This window comes from Numenius arquata, chromosome 8 (genome assembly GCF_964106895.1).
Source record: "Numenius arquata chromosome 8, bNumArq3.hap1.1, whole genome shotgun sequence".
Lineage (NCBI taxonomy): Eukaryota > Metazoa > Chordata > Aves > Charadriiformes > Scolopacidae > Numenius > Numenius arquata.
Genome location: NC_133583.1, coordinates 25,421,598 through 25,447,441, shown reverse-complemented (window position 1 = coordinate 25,447,441; position 25,844 = coordinate 25,421,598). Strand labels below are relative to the sequence as shown.

The window sequence follows — 25,844 nt, the reverse complement described above, 5'->3', positions numbered from 1 at the left end:
GCCGGGCAGGGAGCCGCCATTTTAGGAGTTAGCAGTATGGCGGGGCTGGGGTGGGAGGTTTGGTCCGGGGCAGGGGACACCGAAGGGACTGGGACCGTCAGGGCCCTTCAACCTCTTCTCGTCGCCACGACACTGCATTACTATGAGGTCTTGGCTCACCCGGCCCAGCCCCATGGCTGGCAGGTGGGCCTGAGGCCTGGGTGGCTGGTGTGGCGAGAGCAAGGGGCTGCAAAAGGCTGAGGCCAAGAAGGGGATGTGGGGGAGAGGGAGCTGGCAGGGGATGGTGGGCGAGGGGTGGTGACCAAAGCCCCTGCAGGCTTGCTTGTTGGTGGATGTCATGGCTACAAGACATTTGCGTGGGTCTCAAGGGACAAGGGTATGGCTAAGAGGTGTGTGTGGGGGCGGTTCAGTACATGGCAAACATGCTCTGGTCATGCAGTTGGGGAGTTGACAGGCTGAGGGGGATGTCTAAAGACAAAAGGTTTATCGAGAAGTTTGGGTTGACACATCACAGAAGGTGCTCGAACTTAAATAGGGTGTGAAACGAAAACTGTGTCCTTTGTGTTCTTTTACAGTTGCTGACTTAGGCATAAGATGGCAACAAATAAAACTTCTGGACCAAATTTGAGCCAAAAGTGCATCCCACAGTAACCTTGGGCAATTACAATGCTAAAATACACACCTCTTTGTGAATAATGAGCATGCTAATCAGATAACCTCCCTAAATGTCTCAGATGTGAGCTTAGATGCATATGTATAGTTAGGAGTGGTGAATGAATCATTATTGACCAATCGGCTGTATTGTTATAAATATTGGGTGGTTTGAAAGGTGAGGTGCTGCCGGCTGTTGTTAAATGCCCGGCACCCGATTCTGCAGAATTGAAATAAAAACACATCTCTCGGCTCAGAGTGTCGATTGGCTCTCGCACACCTGGTGAAGATTTAGGGACAACGAAGGCATGAAATCCAAGGCCAAGAGGGACTGCATGTGCACAGGGGAGGTGTTGCATTGACAAAAAATTAACTGTGAGGACAAGCAATCACCGAAATGGGAGTCCAGGGGTCCCTGGAGGTTTTTGAGGTCTAGTTCAAGCCCTGGGCAACCTGATCTGAAGTCATCACTGACCCTGCTTCTCCCGACGGGGCTTGGACTAGAGCCCATCCAGGTCTTCTCCAAACTGAAGAAGCTGGTTTAGGTTGGAAGAGACCTTAAAGACCACTCAGTGCCACCCCCTGCCCTGGGCAGGGACACCTCCCACCACACCAGGTTGCTCCAAGCCCCCTCCAACCTGGCCTTGAACCCCTCCAGGGATGGGGCAGCCACAGCTTCTCTGGGCAACCTGGGCCAGGCTCTCACCACCCTCACAGCAAAGAAGTTCTTCCCCAGATCTCATCTCCATCTCTCCTCTTTCAGTTTGAAGCCATTACCCCTCGTCCTAGGGCTCCCCTACCTGATCCAGAGTCCCTCCCCAGCTTTCCTGGAGCCCCTTGAGGGACTGGAAGGGGCTCTAAGGTCTCCCCGGAGCCTTATCCAGGCTGAACCCCCCCAACTCTCTCAGGCTGTTCTCACAGGAGAGGGTCTCCAGCCCTCCCAGCATCTCCGTGGCCTCCTCTGGGCATGCTCCAACAGGTCCATGCCCTTCTGATGCTGGTGACCCCAGAGCTGGAGGTGGCCATTCCTGGTTCCTGGTCCTGCAGTCCTTTTCACTTGTGTCCCTTCTCTCCTTCCCAAGGAGCCTGGAAGGAAAAGAGGAAACTCCAGTCTTGTTGGTTCTTAATAGGAGCTCTGCTCCCATGGGGTGCTGCTCACAGATAGCAGCAGGAGCGGGCAAGTCCGTGCAGTGCAAGTGCTTGCACAGGTGCTTTCACCTTCCATGATGCCACCTACAGCAGGTCAGAGCCTCCAAATCCACACCCAGCACCCTCACCTCTCGTGGGGGCCATGCTCTGCCCGCCAAGATGGAAGGAAACGTTACTCCATGCTTTGTGTCACCTGAAACAGATCTTCCAGACTTGGAGTCCCTCCACCGTCTCCCAGCTGCTGGCCCAAGTGTTTCTTTGGTGGTCGCCAAACCTGGAGCCACTTGGGGAACAGTTAGGTCTGTCCCCTCCACCAGGCTGAGAGATGTGTCCCTTTGGGCACATCCAGATGTGACCGACCCATCCCTGCTACTTTTCTCTTCTTATTTCCTCCCCCACCTTCAATTCGGGTTGACCCAATTCTTCTGGTTCAGCGGAGGCTTCTCACGTGGTGGTTCTTTGTTTCTTTTAGCACCTCACTCACTTCTGCCTCCTAAAAATTCATGTCCCCAGGCTGGTCTGGGCTGAAGGAGCTTTGGCTTTGCAGGCACCTCTTGGGCTGATGAGCATCCAGTGTTGTCCTCCAGCAAGGAGAAGGGTGGTGGCCATGAGCTTGCAGCCCCAGCAGGGGGTGGACAGAGCTGCAGGGACCTGGGAGTCGTCTTCTCTGTTGGCTCCTGAGTGAAAACATGGGCATGGATTGAGCTTGCAGTCCCTGCGCTTCCCAGACTGGGCTTTGGAGGAGCATCACTGGATTCAGCCATCCCAAACTCATCCCCTAAACTGAGAGATTGTTGCCCACAGCCAGATTTGGACCTGTTTTTCTTCTCCTGGTGGTGTTTCCAAGCTCCTGGTGGAGGTCACCCATCTCTATCAGTTATGAGGACTCTGGGAGCTGGGGCTTTAGAGGAGATGAGTGGTGGGGAACTGGGTAATGTAGAAGACACATGGTCCCGTGTGCTGGTGCTGGCACCGTCCCCGTGGGCGCCCGCAGCCACACCCTGGGCCGTGCCCAGCTCCTCTTCCAACGCCAAACAGGCAGCAAGCCTGCCCTGTGTCACCGCCCGGTGCGGAGGCCGCCAAGATGGCTGTGCTGGCTCGGAGCGTCCTGGTGACGGGGTCCAACCGAGGCATCGGGCTGGAGCTTGTGAGGCAGCTGGCCGCCAGCCCCCAGCCACCCCACCACATCTTTGCCACTTGCCGCCACCCCGAGGGTCCGAGAGGGAAGGTCAGTGTGGGCACAGGGGACAGGGATGGTCCTGGGCCAGCTGGGACAAGGGAACTGGTGGCTCCAGCAGCTCTGCTGGATCTGGGTGGGATGACCCAGCTGGGTGGGATGAGGTTGGAGGGACAGACGTGGTCCTCAGCACTCACTCCTGACCACCCTAATGGTTGGCCAACCCCTTCTCCATGCTGGGATCACCCAGGACATGGAGCCCAGTGGCGCCCATTCTCTTGCCAGCCATGGGGATACCACCATGCCCCATCCACTGGGGGGGGGACCACTGCATGGTCTCCCCAGCAAAATCAAAGCCAGCCTGGCCCATCTCCAGCTGGGGTGACCTGGGAACAGGGGTGGGAGACCCGGCCATGCTGCTGGTGACATCTAACCTCCTCCCTTGCTCCATCGCTTTGTTTCCAGGCGCTGCGAGACTTAGCTGCCCAGCACCCCAGCATCAAACTGGTCCAGCTAGGTATGGAACAACCTCCCACCCCACATGGCTTTTAGCCCTCTGCTGGCTTCCAGGAGGGGACCGGGGACAATTTTGACGGGCAGCCAGGGAGCTCCAGCCCTGCCAGGCGTGGATGGGAGGGATGGATGCACACCTGGGCAGGATGGGCACACGTCTGGGCAGGCTTCCCCCACCAAGCCGAGCTGGCCTCTGTCTGGAAGCAGTCAAACTGGCTTCGGAGCCAGATAGAGGTGGGTCTGGACACCTCAGCTGAGCAAGTTTCATGGGTTATTAAGGTTTGAGAAAATCCCTAACAATTTATTGTCATTTAGACAATTATTCTCTCACCCCATGATCCCTCCCCACCCAGGAAGGGGAATCGGGGAAAACAAGGAAAACTGAGGGTTGAAATATAAACAGATTTAATAGGATAAGGCTAAATAATTAACATTAATAACACTAAAGAACCAGTATTGGTCCTGACACCAGTATAAAACACACGAGGACTGTCCCCAGCCCGTCCCATCCCAGGGAGCCGTGCCCTCCCCGCAGGGACAGCCAATGTGGGACACTGCGAGCGCTGCGGCTTCGGGAGGAAGGGAAGGGCTCAGGGCTCCAGCACCGGGGCAAGGAGTTCTCAGGGAGGCAGCCACCAAGGGAGAGAGAGAGAGAGAGGACTCCTCAGCAAAGTTTCTAATTTCTACGGAATGTGACGTTCATGGTATGAAATAACCCTGTTACCATCTTGGGGCAAGTGCCCGGGTCTCGCTCCTCCTCGTCCCCGCACCTGGTGAGCTCGAAAACACCGAGACCTTGAGACTCGCACCCCCGAGCTGGCCGTAAAGGAAATATTGTCACCAATTCAGAAACCGGAGCCTTCTAAAAGTGGGCTTCTCCCAAGCATTAGAAGTGAAGTTAGTCCCGTGTTGCTCAAACCAGTACAGGCAAACTTTCCGGCTGCTTCCTGAGTGGGAGGGTTGGTTTGGGGTCTGGAGGTGGCCGTGGTCAGCGTTTCCTTTGCTGCTGGTAACAAAAAAGGGAGAAAAGAAATTGGCTAAAAGGATGCACATGAGAAATCTGGCCTTGTGGTGGTATCCCAGGTTGATGCTCAGACCCAGGGGTTCGGGATGCCCATCCACACCCCGGACTGGGGAGATGTCCTTTTCCTGCTTCCATGGAGGCAGCCGGATTGGGTGGCCTTTGTCAGCAGCACCAGGGAGCAGCAGGAAAAGGTGGCAAATGGACCTGGACAGCACAGGGACTTGGGGGAGAAGAGGGAGAGCATCCAGGGCAGCCCCTGGTGTTGCCAAAATTGGGATATTTGCAGGCAGGAGGCTTCTTCCAGGGTGCTGGGCAGGGATGGGGGCTCGCTGGGGAGGACAGCATTGGAGGGAAGCATGGGGAGATGAGGAGCACCAGGTTGAGGAACATGGTTTCCTGCAGATGTGTCTCAAGGAGGCAGACAGAGGTGTCTGAGGGAGCAGGGGCTGCTCGCAGCCACTTTGTTTTTAAGAAGAGTTGGTTAAAAAAAAACCCATCCAAACCCAAAAGAAGCTTTTTAGGGAAGTGTTTGCATCAGAGTTGCCATCTCTGTAATAAGTGAGGTGGGAAACAGCCAGGCCTTCTAAATACTTCTGAGTATTTCCTTAGAACTAATAATAAGAAAACTGGCAATCAAGAATCAAGGCAATAATAAGAAAACTGAATCAAGGCAACGCAAACACCATATCAGTCTCAACCAACCTATTTATTTGTCTAAAAACACCTGAAAAGTTCAAGTAAATTTTAGCTTTTCTTAGCAAAGAAAGGATTCCCAAAGGCAAGCTTTTCTAAAAAGAGGCAGCAAATCTCCCTCTTATTATTAAATAGATTATCAAAGCAGAATATGTTCTTTGTAGTAAAAAATAGCATCTTTAAAATTACCCGCGAGCACCAACCATCAGTACGTGATGGGAAGAGCATGTTTACTTTGCTCACCAAAGCATGGCCAACATAAAAGGGGCTGACCACTGAATAAACAACTTTTACTAAAGCACATACCTCCCAAAAACCAGACTTATTTCTTCCAAGGAGACAAGAGTTTGCTCCTTCAGCCAATGTGGCTGGCCCCAGCACTAGAAACATGCTGGTCCCACCCGCCTGGTCCCTTGGAGCAGTGACTCGGGATGTCCAAACAGCGCAATTAATCATTCACCAAAGCGACTGAAAGATCCCTCATGTGGTGGGGTGATGGAGCCTTGAACTCCGTTCGATCGTTTTCCAAAGAGAAGTCACTAAAGAGCACCCTGTGACACGTCCTGCAGCCGGCCACACGTGTCCCCTCAAATCCTAAGGCTCCATCCTCTCATGTATGGCAGCCCCACAGCAGATTATTTTATCAAATTCCCCCCCAAATATTTTCATGTGACCTCTACAAAGGTCCATGCTGCACAAGGCAAGGTGGTACAAGTCCTGGGCCACTCGCATTCTTGCTTCCCACCATAAAGCCACCGGGCTAGTTAAAAATGCCAGAAAACTGGATTGTTCTGCCGCTCATCAGTGTACAAAATACTCCAATAAGGGAATATTCAGCCTGGCAAACTTTTGCTATGTAGGTCTTGTCTAAGCATGAGAACGGAAACACAGCTCGGGGGCCAAAGTGTTGCAAAAAAGAAATCTAGTTCTTCAATCCCCCCCCGCAACCCCTCCCAGCAGGCTTATCAGATTAGCACCGGCCAAAAAATGTGGGCAAAAATGTGCGCGGGGGGTAAAGGCACACCCCAACATGCCCGTTCACTTGAATATTCATGGTTCTTAAGGGCTTGGGGGTGCTCTTGGGATAGTAAAAGGCAATATAATAAAGTTTAACGTCGGCCTAACGTTCCAGATCCCGAAGGTGGTGAGGTGACCCCTTTTAAATCAACAGTGGCCGCTTCAGTGGGGCGAGCACCCGGTCAGGGACGCGCATCCCAATGAGCAAACCCAAAACGCTGACCGTAAATTTCAAAAAATACCACGCCTGCTGCTTCAGCCAAAAAAAAAGCCGGCAATTAAAGCATGGCAGATTTTCAAAGCGATACCAGTAATTAAGTGGAGAAAAAGGCTCTGGAAGTGCTTACCTCTGTCAGCACAATTGCAGGGAGGTCGGTTGTTTCTGGTTTCTTGAGCCCACAAACAAATAGTGCGGGTTATATCCCAAATCTTTTATTACTTGTACTCGCCTCGGCTCATCCGTCAGTTCCAAATCCTCCTCGGTAACAATGTGAAGCAAAAAAAAAAAAAAAAAAAAATCTAAATAAAAGAAAAAAGGAAGGATTTTTGCATACAAACGGGTGCAAAGCCATGGGAAGTCGTGCTGTGGAAGATCAATTTAAGCACAAATTGTTAAAAAAGGCAAAGATAGCTCTAAATGATCAGTCAGAACAGATATCAACCAAGATCTTCATGTAATTAAGAATAAAATGAAAGTGTCCGTCCCCCCCCCCAATTTCACAGCCTCCATGGCTGTGGTGCAATACCGAAGGACTCAAAGGGTGTAGTCAGGTTGTTTCCCCAAAGATGGTGTCTCCTTAAAATGTGCTTATCCGACTGTGTTGGCTCCTGGTAGAAATAGAACCGGGACCCTCAGAGCGTGAGCACCAAGCATCCCTTGTGCAATCATAAATTCTTGAATATGGAAAGCAAACACCGCCAAGTTCTCCTTAGCAGTAGCTTCCATAGGACCAAAAAGGAGCTGAATCAAGATTTAATTCAGGCTGGGGAACCATGAGGTGAGGACAAGCTGCTGCTCATTTCACTGTTCTTAACACCTTCACCTGCTAAACCTGGTCCTTTCTTTCTGGATAATGCCTAAAGAGAACCATTCCAGCCACAGCACATTTCCAGCGGAGGCTGTGTGACCTGCTGGAGCCCTCCTCCCCTTTGCTTTTTGCCCCGGCAGACACGGTGAACGTGCCCAGCATCCAAGGGGCTGTGCAGGCTGTGGAATCTCATCTGAAGGACCAGGGGTTGAACCTGCTCATCAACAACGCGGGTGTCAGCTCCCACGCCACGCTGCACTCCCTGGACTCGCAGGAGATGCTCTCCGTGTTTGCCACCAATGTGGTGGGGACACTCCAGGTTACCAAGGTATGTGTGGAGCTTTTAGGTTTCTCCTGCCTGGGGAGATGTTCCCCATGGTGTCACCTCAGCTGGGTGGGTTCTGGCTCTCTGGAATGAGACAGACTGATGGGAGCAAGAGCAAGACCGTGGGTCTCCTCTGCCCACCCAGAGGAGCAGGGAGGCCGAGAGGCAGCTCAGCTCTGCCCCAGCATCTCCCATCCTGGAGCTCCTGCCCGCCCAAGGCTGGCCGTGTTGGCTCCCTCCTTCCCTGAGGAAGGGAAAATCTGGAGCCTGGACAGTCCTTGGGGCATCCTCCCCTTCCCCTGCCCTTCTGCCAGGGGTGTCTGTCCAGCTGCTCATCCACGCTCTGGGACAGAGACCTCCAGGGCGCTCCTCAGGCTCCGGGTTTGTCACGGATTAACTGAGCGTGGGTGTCTTTGTGCCAGGAATTTCTGCCGCTGCTGGAGAAGGCAGCGAAGGGCGCGGGGAAGGAGGGGCTGAGCTGCAGCAGGGCCGCCGTCATCAACGTCTCCACCAAACTGGGCTCCATCGGGCTGTGCCTCGGGGTGCTGCAGGCCCCCATGTACCCGTACCGTGCCAGCAAGGTGAGGTGCCAGGGGAGGTGCTGGGGATGCTCTGCTGTGTAACGTGCCCGTGGGGAGAAGCCCACAGGGGCACCCACCTGCCCCAGGCCACTCACCCCCTGCTTGGTCCTCCCAAGCGCAAGCACCGAGATGGAGACAGCAGCACCCGGGACTGAGCCCTTCAGGCGGGTGGTGCCGATGCTTCACCCCAGCCATTTCCCACCTCCATAACCATTTTCTGGCTGGGAAACATCCCCTCTCCTGCCCACCTGTGCCCTGGGTGGTGCTGGCATGGTGGTGCTGGCATGGTGGTGCCTCTTCCAGGCTGCCCAGAACATGGTGACAAGGTGCCTGGCTGCGGAGCTGCAAGAGAAGGGGATCTTGTGCGCGGCCATCCATCCTGGCTGGGTGAAGACCGACATGGGGACGGAGGAGGTACTGGGCTGTGCAGGGAAGGGTCAGCAGGATCCCGGCTGTACCCTCCAGCTCTTGGGGGAGAGCAGGGGCACTTGGGGCTGGGGATGTGTGATGCTCTCGCTGCCAGGACCATCTCCTGGGGTGGAGCAGGCAGGGAACCGGCAGCGAGCTGACTCATACCAAGAGCATGCCCAGCATGGAGAGCAAGGGGGTGGCAGTCAGGAAAAATCCCCCATGATCATGACGGGTGCTGCACCCTCTGGTTGGCTCCAGCCCATGCTTTCCGTGCCGGTGGCAGCCCATGGCAACAACGCTGCACCATGTCCTCTTCTGCAGGCACCCCTGATGGTGGAGCACAGCGTGCGGGGCATCCTGACCGTGCTGGCCAGCCTCTCCCAGGACACCTCCGGCACCTTCCTTGACTGGGAAGGGAACAGCCTGCCCTGGTGACAGACAGACGGACGGACAGATGATGGTGCTTCTTGCCTCCCACTCTCTGGCACTTCCCTCTGCTCGCCCTCCACCCACCCTGGGCTGCCAGGGAGAAGGGAAGGGCACGGGGAGCAGCTTCTCTCCCGTTCCCTACCCCACGCAGGGCCCTGCAGCCCCCCCCGTACTCCCCAGATCTGTAAACGCCGGGAGCTGATGCCTCTGTGCTCCATCTCCACACCCGCAACCTCATTCCCCGACCGAGCCTGGCACCTGCTGCCCGAGCACCGTCTGTCCGTCTGTCCCCCTGCGATCCAGTGTCCCCCAGCTGAGGGGAGAGGGCAGCCAGTCCCTGTGACCCCCAGCCCCTCGGGCATCCTGTCCGAGTGGTGTCTGCATGGCCCCGGGGGTCCCACTGCCAGGACGTCCCGAGTCCCTGGGGCAGCCCCACTGCCAGGAGAGGGGCTGTGCCTCATCTGCGGTGCCTCCTGGAGGGGACACCCCCAGACGGCGGCCACAGGGGTGTCACTTGTGGCGACCCCCGCGGCAGCCGTGGGACCACACAGCAGAGCCAGGGGCTCTTCGGCAGGGCTTTATTGAGGCTTTAGGTGATCACCAGGACGGAGCAGATGTGAAGCCCTGCCATGTCGCTTCTCCTCCCGCTGCTCTGGCTGGTGTTTGCTCAGCTCCTAATGCTTCTTTATAGCATGTTCCGCGGCCACCCCACCCACTCGGGGCTCGAACAAACCCTTGGCTCCAGGAACAACTTCTCCAGCTCTTCGAACTCTAGGACAGAGTTCCTGGCTGGGAGCCAGCCCTTGTTACCAAAGGGCAAAAATCACTTGGGTTTTCAGGCCACCTCAGCTGACCTTGTGAAACCTGGCCCCGTAACCCAGGAGCTACCAGGCAGCCTGTCCAGGAGAAGCTGTGGTGGATGAGGAGGGCGGGAGAAGCGTGTGGGAGGGATGTGGGATGTCAAGCTCTGGTGGGCTTGACAGCTTCACAAGATGGTCTTTCCACGTCGTCCCCATATAGCACTGGAAACAGGTTGGGCTCATCCACCTCCCCTGGGTCCCATGAACCTGGTCATGCCTCAGATGGCCACGAGAAGACCTTCTCTGCCTTGCTCTTGCCTCCTCCAAGCCAATGCCCATTCACTGATTGTCCCATGAAAGACCCATGGAGTGGAGCAAGCCCAGCCCTGCCAGCACCGGGCCCAGGAAAGCATGGAGGAGAACATCACAGCAGCCGGGGGATGTGTCAGCATGGGGACAGGCCTCCTGAGCCCCAGGCTGTCCCCATGGGGAGTGCAGTCACCCAGACGGGCGTCACATCCCCACACACCCCCAGCCCCAATGGCTGGTGGCCGCTCCACCCAGGGCTGGGCCAGGAGCCCTTCCCCTCCCTCCCCATGGTGGTGCCAGCCATGTTGGGCCAGTGCCGGCCCCTCTCCAGAGGCCACTGCTTTCCCACCAGAGCTCCCCGACCTGCCCAGGGGGCCGGGGCCAAATCCAGAGCTGGGGTTCCTCCAGGCCTCGGGGGTCACTCCCCGGCAGCCCCGTCCTGGGCGAGGTGGGCTGAGGAGAGAGTGGGAGGGGACGGGACAGCCTGCCATGACAGGCAGGCCCTGGCCGAGCCTGGCACCCACTGCCCAGGTGCTGCCCGAGCACCGTGTGTCCGTCTGTCCTCCTGCGACCCAGTGACCCCCAGCTGAGGGGAGAGGGCACCCTGTCCCTGCGACCCCCGGCCCCTGGGGCACCCTGTCCCTGCGACCCCCGGCCCCTCGGGCACCCTGTCCCTGCGACCCCCAGCTCCTGGGACACCCTGTCCCTGCGACCCCCGGCCCCTCGGGCACCCTGTCCCTGCGACCCCCGGCCCCTCGGGCACCCTGTACCTGTGAACCCCAGACCCTCAGGCACCCTGTCCCTGCGACCCCCGGCCCCTGGGGCACCCTGTCCCTGCGACCCCCGGCCCCTGGGGCACCCTGTCCCTGTGACCCCCAGACCCTGGGGCACCCTGTCCGAGTGGTGTCTGCATGGCTCCGGGGGTCCCACCGCCGCGACGCCCCAAGTCCCTGGGGCAGCCCCACTGCCAGGAGAGGGGCTGTGCCCCATCTGCGGTGCCTCCTGGAGGGGACGCCCCCAGAGGGCGGCCACGGTGCCACAGCACCCGGGGGGTGTCACTGGTGGGGACCCCCGCGGCAGCCGTGGGGCGGGCGGGTGGCTGCGGGCACGGCCGCAGCCCGGGATAAGGAGCGGGGCCGCAGAGCAGAGCCGGGGGCTCTCGGGTAGGGCTTTATTGAGGCTGGGGGCTGGCGGGAGCACCGGCACCGGGCCCCGCTGCCAGGAGGCCGGGCGGGCGCCTCACCAGGGCACCACCTTCCCTTCCCAGTCCAGGAAGGCGCCGGTGTCCTTCTCGCCGAGGGAGGAGAGCACCTTCAGCATCCCTCGCACGCTGGCCTCCACCGTCACGGGGGGCTGCGGGAGAGGGGGGAGAGGCAGCCCCTGGCCCAGGCCGGGCTCAGGGCTGCCCTGGAGCAGCCGGGCCGGGGTGAGGAGCCGCCGGAGGGCGAGGGGAAAGGCGGCAGCCCCGGGCCGAGCAGGGAGCCGAGGGGATAGGGGCAGCCGGGGCTGAGGCAGCCGCCCGGGCAGGGATGGAGGAGGCAGGGAGGGGGTGGTCGGGGGCTGCGGGCAGCGACTCCCTCCCGGGGGCAATCAGCAGAGGGGCTGTGAGGGACCCGCCGGGGGGAAACTCCTACCGTGTGTCCAGCTGAGCTCCCCATGTCTGTTTGCACCCAGCCAGGGTGGAGAGCGGTGCAGAGGATGCCGTGCTCCCGGTAGCCCAGGGACTGGCACTTGGTCAGCATGTTGAGAGCGGCCTGCGGGGAGAGAGGGTGGGATGGCGGTGGGAGGGGAAGGGTGGCTGCGAGGGGACGCGGCCAGACCCCGCGGCTGGGACAGGGCAGGGGAAGCAAACCTGTCCCCAGCACGGCATGGCTGTACCTTGCTGCAGCGGTACGAGACAACCTGCATCAGATCCCAACCAGTGGGAGAAGCAAGGGAGCCCCCGATGCTGGACATGTTGATGATGGCTGCCTTGCTGCAGCTCAGCGCTGAGCCCGGGTTTCCCTGGGCAGCCTTCTTCAGCAAGGGCAGGAACGCCTGTGAGGAGGAAGAGGAGACAGGGGCACACATGGAGGTGGGACAGGGGAGAGGACCAGCTCCTGTCACAGCGGGCAACATTGGCACCAGGACCGGAGCATCCTCCCGCCTCTTCCCACTGCCACAGCCCACCAGGCTCCAGCTCCTGAGCTCCAGACAGAGGCTCCATGAGCTTTGTGTCAGGCAAGAGCCCATCGGCACTGGAGCAGAGGCTGGACCCCATCATCTCCCTGGGGACAGCACTGATGGGTGAGGGTCTCACCTGGCCCATCAGCAGGGGCCCAGCCGTGTTGGTGGTGTAAACCTGGGTCATGTTCTCCAGCGTCTCGATGTCAAGTGTGTTGCATATCAGCATCCCAGCGTTGTTGATGAGGAGGTTTAGCCCCGAGCCCCCCAGCTGCTCCCCGACTCTGGCTGCAGCTGCCTTGATGCTGGCGGGGTCGCTGACTTCTGCAGGGCCAACACAGGGGAAATGAGCATCCCCATGGTGGATTGGGGTCCCCTGTGTCCCCCCAGGGATGGCAGCACCCGGTGTCCCCGCAGGCACCAGCCCGTGGGCACGGCTCCCTCCCGGCACGGGGCTCCCAGGGTGTGTGCAGCGCCCGGGCACACGCCAGGGCAACCGGGGCGAGGGACCCCACCTCGGGGCACCTACCGAGCAGGACGATGACCAGGTTGGGGTGCTTGGAAGCCAAATTCTGTAACTCCTGCAAGAGAGGGGCCGCCTGGGCACGGAGGGGCAGGAGGGGTTGCCCCTGCAGAGGCTCAGCCTTTCCCGGGCAAAGCCCGTCTGGCTCTGGCTCCGTCCCTGCCCGCCCTCACACCCAGCACCCTGCTCCAACTGCCCCGCTCCCCTGGCACGGGGCTCCCTGCCTCCCCCACAGGCCATGGGCCACTGTCCCCTCCGCACACGCCAGCCACAGCTGGTCCCAGGGCTGTCCCAGCCTGGCTCCCTGTGCCGCGCGTGCCCGGCTGCAGCCCCAGCCCTTGGCAGACCCCCTCCCTGCTCCGACCCGCTGCCCCGGCACCCAGCGCTCCCATCCCCAGCACAACCCGCTGCCTCCCAGCCCGGCCTCACCTGCGCTCGCTGTCCCTTGGGGTCCCGGCAACCCGCAAAGACCCACGTGGGTGGCTTTGGCATCTCCAGGAAATGCTGGATCAGCCCCAGGCCAATGCCCCGGTTGGCCCCCGTCACCAGGACGGAGCGTACCCGAAGCCCTGCCATGTTGCTTCTCCGTCCACTGCTGCACTGCTCTCACCCCTAACTCTGCAGGTGCCTTTTGCTACTCAGTTATCTCGCATTTTCCCGCGAGGGCTTGCATCAGGCTCTAGGAAATTCTCTGCCCGTGCCCCAGTCTCCTGGCCTTGGTCCATGCCCACGATCCACCTTTCCCGGCGGCCGAAGAATGACGCAAGGGGAACCGGGTGTCCTGCCCAGGCAGGGAATACCTTGGGCTCGATGTCTGGAGACCTGCTCTTTGTACCTTCCCTCCTCCACCAAACCTGAGCTGCTCAGTTTTCTGGGCCAACGTTACCCCTGTTCCTGCACCGAGATGTCCCCTCCCACCGCCACTGTCCCTTGTGGGACACCAGGCCATGTCCCTCCCCTCGCCCAAGGTCAGGCAGGCAATGGTGAACTCACTGACCCTGCGCAGCACAGTTTCCTGCCCTTAATTTGTGCAACATCAAAGGCAGGGTCAGGGATGGAGCATCTGGGACAGGCGAGTGTCCCTTGGCCACCACAATGGCCTGAAAAGCCTAGAAACCCTCCAGGAGTGCTTGGAAACCCTCCAGAGCTGCCCAGAGGAACCCCTTCCTCAGGGTCTGCTCTAACAACAGCTGTAGTATTTAAGTTGTAAGTGGGATGGAAGGATAAAATTCAGTTTTTCCTCCTGAGTGGTGTGGCTGGGAATCAGGACTGTGTCCAGGCACACACCCGACACACGATGGACATCCAGTCCCAGGGTGGTACAGGTACTGCCCAGCTCATTCCTGCAGCAGTGAGGCACCAGACCAACCCTTGTGGAAGTGATGGACGAAACTCCAAGGAAAACCTCTGACTTGTGGATACAGGAGCCTTGGGACAGGCCTGAAGACCCCCCAGGAGCTCCTACTGTGCTTTAAGTCAATGGAGAAGCACCAACTGTGTGTCTCCATGGGCTAGTGAAGGACCTGCAGGGAGCATCTGGGCATCCCATGGCCTCCCCAGGGGGTTCCTGCTGCAGCGTTGCCCAAACGGCACACTGATGGGTTGTAATAGCAGAAGATACACAGAAGATAGTTAGGAGATGTTTTGTAGGTAGTTTAAGATAATTAATAACAATAGATGAGGCAGGTGACCATGCAGGACCGGGTGGGTGTAAGCCAGGGGTGTCTCACCTGTTCCAGCTGGAGATGCTGCTACCAAGACCTTTCCAGTAACCAGCCATCCTGTTCAAGAGGTTTGATCCTCCGTGCGTGTGCTACCTAATGCAAAGATCCCAATAAATTAGCTTTTTTTTTCTTTAAAAAAAAAAACCCAAGCCCTGCTGTCCACTCTTCTGTGCAGCACTAATCCGCCTTGTCCTGGCATTTCACCACGCTCACTCAAGCCCATGGATGCAGCCACCGCCTCCGGAGCCTGGGGATGGAAAAAGACGCCGACCGAACCCGAGCCACGACTTAGGTGGCCCGATTCCAGCCCACCCCGAGGCGTTTGCCGTCCCTTCAGCATGTGCCTCAAGGTTTCCGGGTTCGTTTGCCGGGTTTGAGCAGCTAATTTAATGCCTCAAGAGGAGGAGTTTAATTTTAAGAGGAGGAGAATCTAATGCCTCAAGTGTGCGCAAGCCCGTTGTGGGAGGGATGATGCTTCTCCCTGGGGAGAACCTGGGGCTGCTTGGAGCTGTTGGGAGCCAAACCCAGAAGACACAATGCGAAACCCTCCAGTGATGGTTTGTCACCACGTGTGACCCACTGAACGGGAAGCGGTAACACAGAGCTGGCCAAATGACACGGAAAGGGGGTGTCTTCCTGGGAAAAGCCTGGAGGAGAGCGGGGAGCTCGGTGAGGACCGGGGATGGGAAAGGGGATGCAAATGGGGACGGGGATGCAGACAGGGATGGAGTCAGGGATGGGGCTGGGGACGCGGTTGGGGGCTGGGGCCGGGGCCGGGGATGGGATTACAGATGGGGCCGGGCCCGGGCGGCCTCCTCCACCCGCTCCGCCCCGGATCCTGGGCAGCCCGGCCCCGTTTCCTCTTCCTGGGTCGCGATCCCGTCTGGCCTGGCTGCCCGGGCCTATGGCGGCGGCGGCGGCGGCTTCTCCCGGCGGGGTGGGCGTCGGGGAGCAGCCGGGGCGGCGGCAGGCGCTAGGACCCAGGTGAGGCGGAGGGGCCGAGGCGGATGGGGACGGCAGCCCTGCCTGTCCCCAGCCCTTCCGTGTCCCCAACCCCTGCCTGTCCCCCTGCCTGTCCCCAACCCCTGCCTGTCCCCAACCTCTGCCTGTCCCCAGCCCCAGCCTGTCCCCGATCCTGCCTTCCCCAGCCCTTCCGTGTCCCCGATCCTGCCTGTCCCCCTGCCTGTCCCCAACCCCTGCCTGTCCCCAGCCCCAGCCTGTCCCCGATCCTGCCTGTCCCCAACCCCTGCCTGTCCCCAACCCCTGCCTGTCCCTGATCCTGCCTGTCCCCAACCCCAGCCTGTCCCCCTGCCTGTCCCCAACCCCTGCCTGTCCCCGATCCTGCCTGTCCCCAACTCCTGCCTGTCCCCAACCCCAGCCTGTCCCCCAGCCTGTCCTCAACCCCTGCCTGTCCCCAACCCCTGCCTGTCCCCAACTCCTGCCTGTCCCCCTGCCTGTCCCCAGCCCCAGCCTGTCCCCGATCCTGCCTGTCCCCAACCCCTGCCTGTCCCCAACCCCTGCCTGTCCCTGATCCTGCCTGTCCCCAACCCCAGCCTGTCCCCCTGCCTGTCCCCAACCCCTGCCTGTCCCCGATCCTGCCTGTCCCCAACTCCTGCCTGTCCCCAACCCCAGCCTGTCCCCCAGCCTGTCCTCAACCCCTGCCTGTCCCCAACCCCTGCCTGTCCCCAACCCCAGCCTGTCCCCGATCCTGCCTTCCCTAGCCCTTCCGTGTCCCCAGACTCTGCCTGTCCCCAACCTCTGGCTGTCCCCAAATCCCTGCCTGTCCCCAAACCCCTGCTTTGTCCCCAACCCCTACCTGTCCCCAGTCCTGCTGCAGGGTCCTTGACCAGCAAAGAGAGACCCCTTCCCCCTTTCGCAGTTAGGAGAGTGATGGGGTTAAATCCCCGGTACAGATAAACAATTATCTGTAGTGGAGGGTAATAACCAACATGGGAAGAGATGGAAAAAAAGCATCCTGACCTGGATGAGAGATTTGGAAAGGGCCTGCCCCGTCCTGCACGCAGCTCCAGAGCCTGCTGATGACCCTGGCATGAGTGGGATGCTGCAGGACCTGCCTGTCCCCAGCAGCTCATCTTCCTTGGCACAGCTCCCTTGGGATGGGTGTCTCTGCGGAAATGCGGGTGGATTTGGGCTGGGTTTGGGGTGTAAAACTGTTCCTGGGGTGCCAGAGCTTTGCCACATCCCACTCATGGTTTGGTGCCTCATCTCTTCTCCCATAGGTTTGTGTATGAGCACAAGAATATGTCTTCTCCTAAAGTTTATGTTCTACAGCCTTGGATTACCAACCTCTTGGTGAATTACGAGCAGCTGGATGCCAGTGAGAATCTCCTGGCCGGGCAGGTCCTGCGGGTAGGTACCGAGGGGGACTGTCCTAAAGTGCTCCAACAGTGTTTGAAATCCAAATTCCTGGATGTGTACAGCGGTTCCCAACTCAGTGGCTGTGGGTGGGCAAACCTTCCTCAAAGTCCCCGATTCTTGGAGCTTTTTTTGAGGTGGAGGACCTTTGTCTTGCCTGTTTCTGGTGGCCTTTGCTGACTTTTGCACCCCTGGTAGGTGTGCCCTGCTCTCATCCCAAGAGTTTTCAACCTCCAAAGTCATCTTCTTTCCCAGCCTTGTACTTGCAGGCTGCCTTGCCTTCATCCTCCTCCTCCTCTCTGTGTCCTGTCTTTCCTCGTACCGTGTAGTTTGATGGGTTTTCCTTGACAGTGAGTAGCACGAGGCAGAAGCAGGACCTGCTGAGGTGTCTGGTGTGATGATGAAGTGTCTGGTGTGATGATGAAGACATCTGTGTGAGATGTCTTCCTGTCTGGTGGTGAGCATTGGTGGGACCATGACTTTGTCCTCCCATGAATGCTGGCTCTTCTGGTAGAGCCTCTGGCACAGTGATTCAGGGCATGGGGTCCCCAGGCACAAAACCTGCTCCTGTGTCATTCCTGGAGAGCTTTTCATGCAGCGCTGGTGATGTCTTTGACGTTTGATCTATCCTGTGTGGCAGGAGAGAGCTTTAGTCAGAGGACTTTTCCCTGTTTGAGGCCTGATGGGCAGTCAGAAGGAAGCAGGAGGAGAACAACTGAGTGGGGTCAGTGCTGCTGATCATGGAGGGATTGGGTGAAGGTGTTGTGAGACAACCGGGTGCACAAGCAGACGTGAGACCCTCATGGGCAGGGCGAGCAGTCCCTCCCTCATGATGGGTTGTGGTCATGACCTGGATGCTGGAGAGACCCAGCTCCAGTGCTCTGGTTTGCTGTTTGCTCGCAGCCTTTGGGTGCTTGTAGTCACATCCCACCATGGACAACGTTAGTGTTAGCAATCTCCTAACGTCTTCGGGAGATGAGATGTTTGAGGCAAATCAGGTGCCTCCTTACTAACAGGAGGAAGGATAAAGATAGATGTTGTGATTTAAATGGAAGGAGAGGTGAGATGGGGATTAAAAATAATGACAGCAGGAGAGAGAAGACCCTGTGGTCCTGTTCCCCATCCCGTCTGAAGACATGGAGGTGGTGAAATCACTGATTCCCTACTTCTTGTCTCAGACCCTGCTCCCAGGCAGATGTGTTGCTCCTGGGCTGATGAAGACCCAGCAGCAAATGAATGGGTCCCCTCTAGGGCTCGAGGGATTAACAGGGAGAGGTGCCTCCATGTAACCACCCTCCAACCTGCACCCGCCCCAGTCCTCCACATTTAATGAAGGTTGGGAGTGCATCTTGTGCAGCAGAGCCTTTCTCCGGCTTGCTCTGGTCTCCAGCTCTGCCTGCCACTTTCTCTAGCTCTTTCAGATCTACAATTTCCAAACCCACCCTCTTTCTTCATCTTGTTTTTTTACCCAGTCCTGTGAGCAGCCCTGCCTTCTCCTGGTACCGGTGCTCTCTTGCGGCTAAGCCTCTCTGCCTCCCCTGGGTATGAAGAGTTGCCCATAGTGAGTGAGCACACAGTGGGACTGGCCACCTGCACGCTGGGCTTCTCCCACCGGGGTGAGGGGACATAGCCAGCGGGGACTGCCAGGGGGCTGAGCTGAGATACCTACAGGAGCAGGATCCTGGTGGCACAGGCATCCTTTAGCCCAGCAGCAAGCTTTGTTGGCTTGGACAGGGAGTTTATGCAGTGGGAATGGCAGCTCTTCTTGTCAGAAGGTCTCAGTTGATGGTGACTGGTCTTTTTAATGTGGTGAGCACCTATTAAAGGCCATAATGCACACCCCTTGTCAAATGGTGGTGGCTTTCATGCGTGATGGGACATGCTTTTTCACGGACCCTCTTCTGGTATCGTGTCCCAACGTCACCGGGCAGGTGAATGATGTACACGACATATGTGACCAAATGGAGGAGCTCAGGGCTGTAGGGGTGGGGGCAGGCCAGGACTGATCTGCAGCTCCCAGCCCATGGAGCAGGTGGGTACGAGACTGGGAGGAGCAGTTTATTGCATCCTTCAGGCGTTGTTTTGACCCAGCATGGTCATGGCTTAGTAGAAGCTCAGGGCTGCTACACCAGGAACTTCATTCAGAAGAAGGGAAGGGCTGTAGTGGTCCTGCTGGCTACTGATGTTCTCCATCTCCCTCTGCTTGCAGAGGAGCATGTGTCCCAAGCTGCCCAGCCCCCTTTTGCCTGGATTCCTGCTACTGGTTTGGGTAAAAAAATGCCTGGTTGTGGCTCCTCTCCCACCTTGCCTTCAATTGCTCTCTCGCACAATGTGACGTGTCCCTTACTCTGTCTTGGTGTGGAGCTTGCGTGGTCCAGCCAGGAGGCACGAGCACATACCAGACCCTTTGGCCATGGGGTAAGCATTGCCTTCTGGCTTCATGGTGAATGGCGACCTTCTCTTCTAAGAGTCCAGGCTCTCAGTCAGGCCTGGTGTCCGGTCCTTGTTCATGGGGAAGTCTGAAAATGAGATTTCTTCCCCCCCTTCCCCCAATCTCTTGGTAGGTTTTGAGTGACTCAACTGCTCCAGCTCAACCTGAGGTCCCCCAAGATGCTGTCCTGCAGGTCTCAGATGGCTCCTACTACATCCGTGTGGTCGTTACGTCCGAAGCTCTGCAGGCGGAAGAAAAGTGGGTTCCACCGTGACTTGGCTGTGGCTGGGACAGCGGTTCTCCCCAGCTGCTAGTGGGGTTCCTGCCTGGTCTTGGTTCAGGTTGTGTTAAGCTAAAGCCATCACAGGGTGGGAATTCTGTGTGAAAGAGCTAAAAGAAGAAAACCAGAAAGCCGGTTCTCCAGTTTTGACTGGCTAGGATGGGCAGGAGTCGACGGCAGAAGCTGCGATGCCATGTAAATGTCATTAGAAAGCTCCTAAAGAGCCCGTGGGCTTTGTGAGAGGAACCAGAGCATTAACCGTGGGCTGCTCCCTCAGTGCTTTCCTCAGTTTCCCCATTTGGACACCCCCAGATTGGTGGGATGGTGGTAGCAGAGCTGAGGATGAGCAGCAGGAATAAATTTCAGGAGCCCTTGATCCCTGATGCCCCTGCTGAGACACGTGCCAACATGCCCTGATGTGGTTGGCGTAGCTTTTGGGGGAGCCCTACTGTGTGTTTGGGTGGTCCAGCTCCATTCTTCACCTCACCGAGACGTTCCTGCTATGCTCTTTTTTCTAGTGCCCACATGCAGCTCAGGCTTTCCAGCCTTATTTGCAGGATTATCGTCTTGCAGAAGTACACGGTGTGTTTCCGGGATGAGGCCAGGCTGGTAAGTGCTCTGATGAGCAGAAACAACTCATTCCTTGACCTTGCTGTGCTTCCTGCATCCTTCCCTGCTTTGAGCTGCTCCCAGAATCTGGAGGCAGATGAGGGGTGGCCTTTCTTGGGGAACATGGTGTAGGGGAGAACTTTGTGGAGTAGGGTTGATGGTTGGACTCGATGATCCCAAGGGTCTTTTCCAACCTGAATGATTCTATGATTCTTCTTCCATGTGCAGCTACTGGGAGGTTCTGTGGCAATGACAGTGACTTGGCCTGGGTGCTGGGGCGGGGGATGACATAAGCCCTTCATGGAGATGTGGTGCATCACCCCCAGGGCCACCTGGTTGTTACCTCCTCCAGGTAGCTACAGGAGGCCTATGTGGACCACTGGTGGCAGAGCTGCCTGCTGTTCCCTTTCAGGAGTGTCCCTGTGGCCTTGGGCTGGCCCAGCCTGGCCTGTAGTTCTTGGAGAGCCATCGGCTAATGGGGTTTGGTGGTACAAACCTACCATTGAAGGGTGTTCTCCTTTGTGGTGTGGCTTCACCTTGGTTGGAGGGTTGGTGACAGAGCTGGGGCGGGTGCTGGGTGCTCGCTGGCCCCAGGGGAGGTGGGAGGGGAGGTGGGATGGCAGATGTGCCTTACAGGCTCTGTTTTCCCCACAGGAGGACTGTGAGTTTTACCTCACGGCCCAGCGGTTCATGGTGCTGCCCATGGAGAGGCAGAGGTTGGAGTCATCCGATGGGTATGGCCCACGGGGCGGGCAGGGGGCTTGGCTCTGGGGGGGCTTCCTCATCTCCCCAGGGAAGCGCTTACCCTGGGAGCTCTGATGGGAGCTGGTTGTGGTGGAGACTTTTTGCTCTTTGAAAGAGGAATTGTCTCCATTGGAAGCTCTGAAGTAAGGTGGGGATGCAGAGGGAATCAGTAACTGGCTTCTCTCTCGCTGCAGGAACCAGGAGCCCTCTGTGATGCAGAAGATCAAGGAGCTCTGGCTGTAAGTGGGGGACTGGTCATTTCTGGGGAATGTGGAAGTGTTCAAGACATGGCTTTGAGGAACCTGGTCTAGTGGGAGGTGTCCCCACGCAGGGCAGGGGCTTGGAACTGGATGATCTTTAAGGTTCCTTCCAACCCAAACCATTCCATGATTCTATGATAACATATCCGGACACCGTGATGAGAACACACAGGCTCTGAGTGGGACTAGAACAGGCTGGCAGGGGCAGGCACACCTTATGGCAGCTCCTGGCTAACCTGTGGGACTCCCTGCAGGACGTGACAGAGCTGAATAGGCTATGCAGAATGAAATCTGAGTGATGCAGAGGGCTCTTTGATCCAGCCTTTCCCCCTAAACTGGGAGGAAACACCCCTGGAGAACTTGCTTCTTCCAGCCACGGGCAGGATGGCCGGGTGGGTGAGACCTGCACAGCTTATTCTTCACTCCACGCTTGGAGCCCCAACTCTGGAAGATCCTCAGGGGTCTCCACGAGTCCATCTCCAGGAACGGGGCTCCCTGATGGGCATTCCTGGGATACTGAGCAGAGGCTGATGGCCAGACCCAGCATCCAGACCCAGAATCCACTACTTCCACGAGCCGCTTTTTTCCAAGCCAGGATGATCGATCTGAAAAGGGCTGCTGGCCTGCGTGTGTCCCAGCCCTAACCTGCCTTTGTCTTCTCCTTGGTCATTGCAGGAAGAGTCTTGCGCTGAAGAACGCTCCCAGCTCAGGTAAAGGGTTGTCGGGGGACACGCGGTGCTCTGGCTGCCTGGTGGGGGGCCCCTGGCTCTCCTCAGCTTGGGCTGGGTTAGGCAGAGGTAGCACAAACCTGACCAGATCTCACGAGGAATCGTTGCTAAGCCCAAAGCAGGAGAAGGTGGTGCTGACAGCTAAAGCGTGGGCCATCGTACACCCGTGCTTATGGTGGAGAAAGGAAAGATAGTTTCTAGAAGCAGAGGAAATGCAGACTTGTGTGTTTCCACAGGTTTCAGTGGACGTGACAGTCATGCAGCAGAGTAGAAGCATTTGCAAGTGAGGCTTGCCTGAATTAAGGTGTATTCTCCACTGATGTTCACGTGTTCTTGCTCCAGAGCCATCCATCTCTCAGCTGATTGATGCCATGGGCCAGGACCAGCTGGAGGTTTTGAAGGAAAATGCTGAGAAATGCTTGGATTTACAGATATCCAAGGAGAGCCCTCCAGCGATGGTGAAGGATGAGGTTCCCATCACCCAGTGGGAGGCAGAGCGCAAGAAGGAGGTCAGTCCTGCTGCTGTGACAGGTCATGGTGGGGACCCTGCTCTGGAGGGGTGGGAGAAGGACAGGGAAGAGTAGTGGACAGAGCTGGAGGTTTGGTGTTCAGCTGCCCAGATTGTAAGTGGGCTCTTTCATCTCAGGTGGGAGTCCCCAGTGAAAAACCACTTAATTTGTCTCACCTCAGCAGGGTGAGGATGTCTTCATGGTCCCAGCCAACATCCTGGTGATCCCTCCTGAGGAGGAGGCAGTTGCTTGCGATGCTTCCAAGGCAGGTCAGTGTGGTGGCTTCATCTAGGGTTTAGGCAAGTGGGCAGTTCAGCGTCCAAGCCTATGAAATAAAGGTCTCCCTGGGGTGGGGAGAAGACTTCCTCTGCTCTGGCTGTGCACCGTGCTGGGATGGGACCAGCAGTGCCCCTTTTGTTGCAGACACGTGCAAAGCAGCTCCTGGGAAGAGCGGCGATGAGAGGACAGTGCCAGGTGACCCAAGTGTCATATCCCAAGCCAGCCGTGAGTAGTGGGACCTCCAGATCCCATCCAGCCTCGTAGTAGTTTCTTCTGAAGTTGGTTCAGCCCATCTTCTCCTTAGATTGAGCATGGCCAGATTTTTAGGAGACCAGGACTTGCAGCCCTGCCTTAAGCAGACAGGGAATAGTCCCATTTCTGCAGCCTCCTGAAGCTGAGCAGCTTCGGTTTGTTGTGCTGGGAGTGGTTTTTGTCCCTTTGATGCCATCACAGAGCCTGAGTCACCTGCCACACTTGTGTCACCTCACTGGGCTTCATGTCAACCAAGCTTTGCTGCAGAAGTACCTGCAGGAGTTCCATGTAGCGGAGGAGGTGAAGGGAGCTGCTCTCCCGGACAGTGCAGGGTGTTGGAGAAGGTCTTCCTCCCACCTGCCTGCTCTGTGGGCAGCATCTTCCTCTCTGCTGCCTGACACAGGGCCTGGGGGAGGTCATAGAAAGGGTCTGGCTGGAGGACACCCCTGTTTTGGTTGGAGAGGGCTCTCAGAGGACTCCCCTCAAGTGCTGTCTCTGTCCAAGAGCCTTTGTAGCCGCTGCAGGGTTGGGAGCTGGCAGCCACTTTGCCAAAATCAACCCCTCCCGACTCGATCTTTGCAGCTGCCGAATCAACAGCCTTGTCCGAGAGCTCAGAGGGATCCCTGGACAACCCCTGGAATGGGCTCCCCCAGATATCTTTGACCCTGAACTCTTCAGACGGTGAGTCCCCATGCCCCTGGGTGTCCAGCCTGCCTCACCAGCAGGAGACAACGCCCTCTCCTCTCACTGGGTGACCACGTAGCTCCTGTGGATGCATCGTTCCAGCTCCCATGCTTCTCCTGCCCAACCCGATGTGCTGGGGCAGGTCCCACCACCAGCCACCTTGGCCCCTGCCCAAGCTGACTGTGTGTTTCCTCTTAGCAGAGAAGACCTCTCAACATGACATTCCACCGAAGACCCAGCAAGACGTGGCTGCTGACAGCAACACCCCAGACTTGCTGGAACAGTGTAGCCAGGACTCTGCCGAGGGCTTGCCACCAGGAGAGCCGGTGCAGGCTTCTTCTCCCTCCCTGCTCTGCTCCTACAACAACATCAGCCCGGTGGAGACCGGCACCACCCAGGCACCAGCAGCTGCGGAGGCAGCCAGCGATGCCCCCTGCCCTCCTCGAAGCCTGGAGGTATTGGTGGACTCTCCGGCCACCCCGTCATCTCTTTCTTCAGCTTTTTCCATCACGCCCAGCAGCCGCTTGCAGCCCCTGCCCGAAGGGGCACCGCACAGGGAGCAGGCAGACTCCAGCGGCACGGCTTTCCCTCCGGATACATTGAAGCATGGTCCGGCTGGTGCCAGGACCCGGGGAGGAGGTGCCCTGGGTGCCAAGAGGAAGCTGCTGGCGGGAGATGATGGCCAGGCGCTGCCAGGCATCGGTAGGCAGCAGCACCCCCGAGGTTCCCCGTGGGGCAGGGGGAGAGAGACAGGCAAGAGGCTGGAGCTCATGAGCACACGGCGCACAAAGAAGAGCAGAAAGGAGGAGACGGGGCTGCAGCATGGAAAGGAGCTTGAGGAAGAGGAGGAAGAGCAAGCAACCCCATTGAGTGGCCCCAGCTCCAGGCCGGAGCAGCGCAGAGCTCTGCAGCCGGTAAAGATGAAGCAGCTGGTGGTTTCTCCTGGAGGGTGGTCCCCAGGGATGTTCTGTGTGTCCCCCCACTACTGGTGTAGCCTCCCCAAGGGCTTTCCTCACCTGGCTGATGGAGATGGGTCACTAGAAGACAGGTATCGACACAGATGGTGACCCCAACCCTCCCAAAGGATGGTCTGGGGCACTGGGTGAAGATGTCGTTGAGCCCATGGCCTCATTGGGTGGGAACCAACACTTGCTGGAGTGTTCATCTTCCAGTTCTCTGTGTAAAATGAGATTGGAAGAGCAGGAAACGATTAGGGGAGAGACCCCAGAGTTTTCCTAGCTGAGGTGGGGGGGGTCTTGGCCTAGGTGGTGGGGCTGTGCTGTGGGCTTTGGGGCTGGGACAGACCAGCCTCACCCTCCCCTTTCGCTCCTGCAGTATGTGAAGGAGAAGCGGGTCCAGTACAGATATGAGGCACCGAGCCCTGAGCTCTGCGAGCGGATACGATCCGTCAGGTCAGTACAGCCATAGCCTTGGACAGCTGTCCCTTGTGCCCCCATGGCACGTCCCCAGCCGGGTCCCTTCTAACCCTGGTCTGGTTTTGCAGGATCTCCAAGGCGATGCTGAAGTGGGCGTGCTGGATACTCACGGACAGGGAGGTGGACTCCTGAACCCAGCCTGTCCTTTGTTTCTTCACCAGTTCAGCAAAAAATAACTTAAAACTGCCTGAGGAGTTGGGGGAGGAAAGGGGGGGGACACCAGGACCCCTGTCACCAAGGGGACTGATGAATAGGGTGGCCTGGCTGCAGAGACCCTGGCTCCAGAGATGCTGGGGACATGACCTGTTTGAGGCCAGCACCCTTAGTGCCGAGAGGGGAAAGAGCTGTTCAGGGATGCCCGCGTGTGAGCCGGCATCTCTCTCCCACCTCTCCTTCCCCATCCCTTCCAAACGCCCTGACCCGGGGAGCAGGGACAAGAGGTGACCTGATGCCACCTGTAGCAGGGGTGGCAGCGGCCCCACAACCTGATCCCCGCTACGAAGGCAGCGCAAGAGTTTGGAGGTTTTATTGATGACGGTTAGGTAGGGTCCTGCACTCTTTGTTAGAAAAAATATCCCGCAGGGTTATGTTGTAGAAATTAAAAATAAAAATTGTATATTTTTTAAATACACAGCTCTTGTATTAAAAAAAAAAAAAAGGGAGAGAAAAAAAAAAAAGAAAAGCGTGTTGCTGCTTTGTCGTAAACATCCGTGTAAGGAATGCGTTTGGTCCAGAGCAG

The 25,844-nt window shown here is 57.8% G+C and overlaps 3 protein-coding genes across 6 annotated transcripts; 2 read left to right on the top strand and 1 right to left on the bottom strand.

The window, feature by feature from the left end:
* Nucleotides 1–2,766: 2,766 nt before the first annotated feature.
* On the top strand, nt 2,767–9,004 carry LOC141467548 (C-signal-like). The gene is made up of 6 exons (XM_074152150.1): nt 2,767–3,028; nt 3,443–3,494; nt 7,393–7,580; nt 8,000–8,158; nt 8,462–8,572; nt 8,891–9,004. Exons 1-6 carry the CDS (start codon nt 2,885–2,887, stop codon nt 9,002–9,004), a joined length of 768 nt encoding a protein of 255 aa, XP_074008251.1. The 5' UTR covers nt 2,767–2,884.
* Nucleotides 9,005–11,255: 2,251 nt separating this feature from the next.
* Nucleotides 11,256–14,875, bottom strand: LOC141467392 (C-signal-like). Of its 4 annotated transcripts, XM_074151891.1 has the most exons (7): nt 14,731–14,875; nt 14,524–14,610; nt 12,800–12,851; nt 12,407–12,594; nt 11,986–12,144; nt 11,742–11,861; nt 11,256–11,460 (listed from the first exon to the last, which is right to left on the bottom strand). In XM_074151891.1, exons 4-7 carry the CDS (start codon nt 12,497–12,499, stop codon nt 11,347–11,349), a joined length of 486 nt encoding a protein of 161 aa, XP_074007992.1. In that variant the 5' UTR covers nt 12,500–12,594; nt 12,800–12,851; nt 14,524–14,610; nt 14,731–14,875; the 3' UTR covers nt 11,256–11,346. The 4 variants fall into 4 exon arrangements, with proteins under 4 accessions (XP_074007992.1, XP_074007991.1, XP_074007990.1 ...); XM_074151890.1 differs by having other exon boundaries at nt 11,256–11,861; nt 14,731–14,864; XM_074151889.1 differs by lacking the exons at nt 14,524–14,610; nt 14,731–14,875 and adding an exon at nt 13,223–13,683 and having other exon boundaries at nt 11,257–11,460.
* Nucleotides 14,876–15,421: 546 nt separating this feature from the next.
* Nucleotides 15,422–25,749, top strand: ACD (ACD shelterin complex subunit and telomerase recruitment factor). Its single transcript, XM_074152556.1, has 14 exons — nt 15,422–15,501; nt 16,758–16,887; nt 19,458–19,582; nt 20,123–20,219; nt 20,850–20,947; nt 21,152–21,196; nt 21,893–21,927; nt 22,288–22,454; nt 22,636–22,723; nt 22,878–22,958; nt 23,568–23,666; nt 23,871–24,583; nt 25,005–25,081; nt 25,174–25,749. Exons 1-14 carry the CDS (start codon nt 15,422–15,424, stop codon nt 25,235–25,237), a joined length of 1,899 nt encoding a protein of 632 aa, XP_074008657.1. The 3' UTR covers nt 25,238–25,749.
* The last annotated feature ends 95 nt before the right edge of the window (nt 25,750–25,844 follow it).

Excerpts from the sequence above, each read along its gene's own strand:
- LOC141467392 (XM_074151888.1), bottom strand. The coding sequence starts at position 13,369 with ATGGCAGGGCTTCGGGTACGCTCCGTCCTGGTGACGGGGGCCAACCGG. Across the intron at positions 12,852-13,222 it reads CCAAGGGACAGCGAGCGCAG|GAGTTACAGAATTTGGCTTC; the intron begins GTGAGGCCGGGC and ends CCTCTCTTGCAG. Across the intron at positions 11,862-11,985 it reads TCTCGTACCGCTGCAGCAAG|GCCGCTCTCAACATGCTGAC; the intron begins GTACAGCCATGC and ends CTCTCCCCGCAG.
- ACD (XM_074152556.1), top strand. The coding sequence starts at position 15,422 with ATGGCGGCGGCGGCGGCGGCTTCTCCCGGCGGGGTGGGCGTCGGGGAG. Across the intron at positions 22,455-22,635 it reads AGGCAGAGCGCAAGAAGGAG|CAGGGTGAGGATGTCTTCAT; the intron begins GTCAGTCCTGCT and ends GTCTCACCTCAG. Across the intron at positions 24,584-25,004 it reads AGCGCAGAGCTCTGCAGCCG|TATGTGAAGGAGAAGCGGGT; the intron begins GTAAAGATGAAG and ends TCGCTCCTGCAG.
- LOC141467548 (XM_074152150.1), top strand. The coding sequence starts at position 2,885 with ATGGCTGTGCTGGCTCGGAGCGTCCTGGTGACGGGGTCCAACCGAGGC. Across the intron at positions 3,029-3,442 it reads CCGAGGGTCCGAGAGGGAAG|GCGCTGCGAGACTTAGCTGC; the intron begins GTCAGTGTGGGC and ends CTTTGTTTCCAG. Across the intron at positions 3,495-7,392 it reads CATCAAACTGGTCCAGCTAG|ACACGGTGAACGTGCCCAGC; the intron begins GTATGGAACAAC and ends TTGCCCCGGCAG.